The 7,026-nt window shown below is 39.5% G+C and overlaps 1 protein-coding gene across 1 annotated transcript in view; it reads right to left on the reverse strand.

Annotated features, from left to right (window-relative positions):
- POLA1 (DNA polymerase alpha 1, catalytic subunit) overlaps positions 1–7,026 on the reverse strand; it is a gene marked incomplete at its 5' end in the record, with an annotated part of 135,490 nt that overhangs the window by 118,395 nt on the left and 10,069 nt on the right. The window contains 3 exons of the mRNA XM_017863044.1: positions 5,906–6,084; positions 6,174–6,375; positions 6,684–6,771. Coding sequence (XP_017718533.1) covers positions 5,906–6,084; positions 6,174–6,375; positions 6,684–6,771 — 469 coding nt within the window. The remainder of the gene's footprint in view (positions 1–5,905; positions 6,085–6,173; positions 6,376–6,683; positions 6,772–7,026) is intronic.

Here is a 7,026-nt window from a genome sequence, read left to right on the forward strand (position 1 = left end):
TAGAACCTTATAGTTCCAACCCTGATTATCATGGAAATGAGGAGTGAGGGAAAGAAAGCATTATATACTAAAACTCAGAAGCTTTTATACTCTAACAAGTTGAAAACTGAGTTCTACTTTAATTTTCTACTTTTCCCAACCTCTAATAGAATTGCTGACCATCAGTGGTCACTAGGCGAGCAGCAAGAAAGAAGCATCAGGATTGTAGAGAATTTGTAGCCCTGTTGAAAGATAGAGAGCTGGCTGCAAAACACAGAATGTGTGGCAGATTCAACTATTGAGAACTAAAAGCTAATCACTAATGTTTACCATTTCACGGGGAAGGAAGTAAAGCGTTCGCTCAATATTTTCACCATGACACAACAGCTCACATGGGTCTCAGCTGACTCAATCCAAACTTTGCCAAACAGAAATACCACACCTGAAATAAGTGAAAATCACGAGAAAAGAAACATTTCAATTTCACCTAATTAAAGGAGCAATATAGAGGCTCACTGAATGTGTCCACACATTTATACTTTCATGATAACTCATTTTGACAGCAAATATATCCATTTCCCACTCCCCAAGACCAGTTCTTTACTCAGTACTACACTAACACAATGGTACAATGTATGACCACTGGGAGGACACGGGACAGAATGACTCTCTAACTTGGCATAAACACCTTCCCCACAACCAGGATTATACAGATTAAGAGAAAGAAAACAGGCCGAGCATGGTGGCTCATGCCTGTAATTCCAGCACTTTGGAAGGCCAAGGTGGGTGGATCGCTTGAGCTCAGGAGTTTGAGACTAGCCTGGTCAACACAGCAAAACCCTGTCTCAAAAAAAAAAAAAGAGAAACAAACACAAGGATTTTTCAACAAATCTCATAATTAAGCCTCTTGTGACAACTTACAGATCTGAGAATATACTTATAATTTTTTAGCACTTGTATTTACCTATGAAAACCAATATTCATGTATCAGGATAACTAGTGCATCAGTGTTTTTCTATATGTAAAACTGTGTTTAGGAAAAACATAATTTACCTCATATTTCTTATTCCATATAATAATAAATATCTCACAATAAGGACTACTATTTCACCTTTTCTACCTCACAGCTACTTAGGACGTCTAACTAGGTAGTGTTTAGAATGTTCCTTTCTATTCTATTTCAGTTTAACAAATGGTTTAGTAACCAAATAGTAGATGCTCTCCTTTTGAGATCCCTAAGGAATGAATACCATAAAGTAAAACCATGCCTTTTAAGACATCAAATCACTGTTTATGAAAATTGGCCACGAAGAACAGACTGCAAACATTTGTTAGTCAACCCAGGAGATGGTCACTGTGCAAAATCCTGGGCTCCATGAATAATTAGACAGCAGTAATCAAGAAAGCCACTCAACACAGCCACTTATCTGAGACACTAAGAAAATTCTGGCACATGCAAAGGCCAATTACCCCAGTTTCAAAGACTACTCATCAGTGACTCCTTTTGTCACACATTCTGGTAGAAATAAGACGATTTAAGAATTTTCATGCAGATGATTAAAATTCTTTTTTTAAATTATACTTTAAGGTCTAGGGTACATGTGCACAACGCACAGGTTTGTTACATATGTATACATGTGCCATGTTGGTGTGCTGCACCCATAGATGATTAAAATTCCTACAAGAGTTCTGAGACTTTCAGCTTAGGGGGGTAACAGGGAGGGTAGAAGGGGAGGGAGAGGGAAGGAAGGACTATGGGAACATTAAAAAAGAAAAAAATCACAGTAACTCAAAAAATTAAGTCATCCTCACAACAGTTAAAGATGGAAAACAAAATGCCATGCAAAGAAAATAAAGACCCTAATATTGGATTCAAAGATTCAAATAGCTCATTTTACAGTCAAACTAATATCACACTTCATGCAACACATTTGACACTGTTTATGCCTCATTTGCCACAAAAAAAGATCATGGTAAACAAAGATTACATTCCCCCCAAAGTTACTAGCTGAAACCAGGTGCAGTCAGGATTATTCAACCTTGAAAAAGTCATAATGAAGACAGGATATCTTCCCATATGCAAAGAGTAAGATTCTTTTCATAATTATGGAGCATTCAGCAACAACTGACTTACTTAGAATCTGTTAGAAAGGGAGAAACAATAACAGGGTATTTTGGAGTGCTTCATTTTTATTAGCAGCATTGATTTCACCAAAGCTCAGTGATCATTACCTGCTATCACAATGAAAGTGTTCAACCCTCTGAGATTAAAGGAGTTTTTTTAAGCTATCTTATTTAACCCGTTGGCATCAATAACAGAAAGACGTGCCATAGGAGAGAACACAACTTGAGAAGTACCAGGGAACCAGAACAGCAGAGTGGACCGAGGGTGAGAAGCCCAAGCTTCTACCACTAAAGAGCTATTATATTTTTTGGAGCCTCAGTTTCTTAAGTGCATTACTAGACTAGCTGATCTCTGAGGCCTTCTCCAGCACCAGAAATTTCATTCTGCCTTAGCATTTGGATGACAGATCAATAACAAATTAGTATCTCTTTCAATTACAAAATATTTTCCAATATTGGTTGAAAAAGCCCATCCATGACTATGTTCAGTACCAGGAACTCAACACCACCATATATCATAAACTGGTTGCTTTGCCAATATAGCTGTGCTTCAATGCTTCAATCTTCCAATACTTGTCACTACAGACCAGCACTAGTTGAAATAGATTTCTGTGATGATGGAATTGTTGTTTCCGAGCCATCCAATATGGTAGCTATTAGCCACAGTGGCTATTGAGCACCTGAAATGTGGCTAGTGACCGAGAAAATAAATGTTAATTTGTATTGTATTTTAATTTATTTAAATTTAAAGAGCTACAGGTGGTTGGTGGTTACCACAGTGGACAATGCAGCTCTAGATCCTTACCCTGCAAAACAATACTCTGTTTACTAAGAGTATCAACCAGTAAAGAAAATGTAGAAATAACCAACTCATTTTCACATGAGAAAGAAGGTTGCTGCTTCTTAAGGTTCTAATCCGTGGCAACTGACGCTGGCAATATGAAGCTTTATGGGTGTATTTACTTCATGGGGTTGTGGGGGAGTGGGGAACCATTCACTTTTGTGTTACGCATTCTCATACCCCACAAAGCTACAAAGCTTTAAGATGCAAACTCAGTAATAGTAGCAAATACAACATTAGTCTCTGAAATTTTTCACCTGCATCTACAGGACTGTCAGTCACTGTGCAGTTTATTTCAACAACTATTTATTAAACACCTACTATGTGCAAGGCATTGTTGCTGGATCCTGGAAATAAAAGATCCCAGCCCTCCAGGAGCTTACAGGCTTTGTGGCAAAGAAAAACACAGACTCAGATCATTTCAAAATAATAGGACAAATGCTACAGTGGGAAAGCCTATGATGTAGTCACAAGGAGAAAGTGCGCCTAGACCCGTCTGGAAGTTTAGGTAAACTCCCAGGAGATAACATCTGGGCTGAATTTTAAAGAATGAGTCAGATGAGGGCATTCCAATCAGACAAAAAATAATGAGTAAAGGAACACAGGTATAAAGAGTAGCAAAGTATATACAGAGAACTATTTCTAGGGAACAAAATTCATAGACAGCAGGCATCAGAAGCCTTGCTAAGGAGTTTGGACTTTATGTTGTAGGCAGTAGCCACCGAGGATTTTTTTAAATGAGGAAATGACATGGTCAGAATTGCCCTTCTGATCAGTCCCTCTAGCAATGATGTGGAGGATGACAGCTAAGAGATCAATTAGGAGGCTGGTGCAATTGTTTCAGTGGGCAAGAAGGGATCGGGGTAGCAGACATGAGGAGGAAGAGAAGGTAAGTTGTCCATTTTCGGCAGAGAAAACTAACCAGACTTGGAAAGGGAAGTGAAGAAAAGCAGGGAATCAAGGATGGCTCTCAGGTTTCTAGTTTTGATGGGACCATTAACCAAGATAGGGAATGAAATACAGCATTAAGCAGATGCAGCAAAACACAGGGAGTAATACTGGGATAGCCAGGCCACTGTGCTGCCCAGCTCCAGGTAATACCAGTCACACTGCTGTGCTCCAGGAAGGTCACGTGAAAATGGTATTCCCTGAGGTTGTACAATGGGGCAGCCCTGGGTTTCAGCAATGGATGGGAAATCATCTGCTCAGTCTCATGTAATCACACTTGCCGGCCTTCCAACAGAGTAACAAAGTAGTCAAAGAGGTGAGGGGATCTAATCAAATCATTTTGTCCTAAAGTAGGTTAAAATATCATTTCTAAAATTGATTATATCTTTTCCTAAGAAACTAACACATGGCAGTGTGCTACTCAAGTGGCTCAAGAGTTTATATATATTTGATAAGCAGAAGCATATTAATGCTTCTGACCGTCCCCACCCCTGCCAGAGATCATTAACATTTTTCCAGTTAAAGTCAATGTCTGATTATCTCTAAGGTAAATGCGGCCTTCAATTTACTCATACGCTTGCTTTGCTGACATCTAGGTACTCCCTCTCTTTTCACTAGATACAGCCTCCAGGAAACCGCTTTGAAAAATACACTATTTGCACGTACCACAGATCCCAAAAAGGATCTAAATAAAGACAACTCTGTTTAAGAGTGCCTACTGTATTTAACATTAATCCGACAGATCTTGCAATACACAGTCCCACAATGAAGATGGGCTCAAAGAGCCACAATGAACAGCCTCCGAGCTTTTTGTGAGTCAAGAATTCACAGTATTAGCTCATTAGGATGACCTAAAAATCATCCTTGATTCCTCCTTTCTGTCACCTCCCCCATCCAATCCATTAACAAGTTTGTGTCAAAAGACATGTCAAATGCCTTTACTTCTCTCCTCTCTAGCCACCAAGGTCCAAGTAACTAGCAGCCCTGCCCTGGACTGACTGATCTCCAGGGCTTCCACACTTCCCCATTACCCCACACCAGCCTATCCCTCCATGTGTGTGTGCACACGTACACACACACCACAGTGCTTATTCTCTACACAAACCAGTGATCCTGTTAAAATGTAAGCCCAATTATGTGACTACCATCCCCTGTACTTAAAACCCTCCAATGCCTCCCCATTGCTCTTAGAAGATTCAAACTCCTTAACGAGGTTTTCAGAGTCCTATATTATCTGGCCTTTGTCTTTATTCTCCAGCTTCATTGTATACCAATCTTGTCACTTGATTACTATGCTACAACCACACAGGTCTCCTCCTTCCTCCCTCTAGGCCTTGCTAGTACTGGGTCGTTAAGCTGAAATGCCCTTTTATCAGCTCTGCAAATACCTCAAATCTCAGTCCAGTGGTCATTTCCTCAGGCCTCCCCTGGCCATTGCCCAACTAATTTTCTTTACATCATTTATCAATTTATCTCATTTACTGCTAATGTGCCCCCACCCCCTGCCACCCTCCTAGAACATAAGCTCCATTATAGTGCAGGGAATTTGTCCAGCTTATTCATCCCATCTCAGTGCCTAGCACACAATAGGCATTGAAATTTGCTGAAGAAACACACAAATTAATGACTGATTCCCTTTAAATTAAAGTGCATTCCTGTAACTTCAGATACATCAATAGTGAACTACAAACACACATTCCAAAACCATATGTAACTGATGTTTGGAATAAGCATCTTTAAGGATTATTCACACCATAGCTCCTCTCCATCAGGGTGGCGCATTCACTTTACAATGAATGAGTGTCACTCTCTTACAATACATGTTAAGTGAGGGCAGGGCCTGACCTGAGCTAATTACAACCACTCAAGTATTTAAGGGACAAAGGAAAAAACAAAAACAGAAATTGATTAAATAAAATAAAAGACAACACAAAAGAAACAAAAAAATAAAATATTTAAGGGAAAGGTCCTACTCTGAGTTAAAGGCATACAGTTAACCTTATGTATGATTACCTGGTTGGTTGTACTGATCTTCATAAGCATCCAACCAATAAAAGTGGAATACTTGTTCCTCATCTGCCCCTTTTACCAATGGGAGTTGACTGGAATCCACTTGAACTTCTTGCACTGAGAAACTGCTATCACCTTCTTGATCAACGTCCCAACAAGAGACATCTGGGAGAAAACTTCCTCTGCAGAAATCACATTTTCAAAAACCTTTCAAAATCCAACAAAAAAAATTGTAGTCCTATTTGCCAGAAAAGTCATAAAATGCTCTTACAAGTAGGACATGGTCCCTTTCCCAGAATCCGCCTCTTGTTTCACTTCCTCTGCAGGCTCACTCTCTTGGTCCCAAGCCTTGGCAGCCATAGGCTCCAGGTCCACCTCTTCAGTTTCCATGGGCTCATCAAAGTCACCATCTTCAAACTCCATTGCCCCTGACTCCTGCTCTTCTTCTGTACTCTCGACCTGTACAGGTTTGCCTGTAGGCATCATCACACATTCTTATCATGTGCTAGTGCCATGACACAAAGGCACACAAAGGCGCACAAAGGCTTATCCAACACTAAAATAGCAGCCTGTCCCTTTTCTATAATATGTTTGCATTTCTCTTTAATCTCCAAATTGGGTTTTTTAACTTTTACTGAAATTTTTATGAATTCAAATCTTCACATTTAAACTTGCCATCACAACACCTTCAAAATCTCTTCTACCTCCTCCATCATGGGGCCTCCATCTTTGACAGAAACCACTCAACACTCTTGCAATTCTTGCCTGACATCACACTTACCAGCAAATTCAGCACGTTTAAGAGGAACAGGAGTTAACGGAGGCTCCTTTCTGGAGACAGGGGAAGCAATTTTTCCTGAAGGAACTGCCTGTAAACGTTTTAAATATTTAGTCAGTTAGACCTACATACTAAAATATGCAACTGTCCTACCCTGACCAAAGATAATGACAGTTCCCTTTTATAAAAGATTTTATGTATTATTAATGTAACAGCTTCAATTATTTTACTGTTACCTAGGTTTACAAAAAATACTTGCTTCTGGGAGGAAAATTATTGCATTTACCACTGTTGTAATACCTATAATAAACACACACCAGTTACTGCAAATACTATGAAAAAGGCA

The sequence above is a fragment of the Rhinopithecus bieti genome, unplaced genomic scaffold, assembly GCF_001698545.2.
Source record: "Rhinopithecus bieti isolate Rb0 unplaced genomic scaffold, ASM169854v2 scaffold_68130, whole genome shotgun sequence".
Classification (NCBI taxonomy): Eukaryota; Metazoa; Chordata; class Mammalia; order Primates; family Cercopithecidae; genus Rhinopithecus; species Rhinopithecus bieti.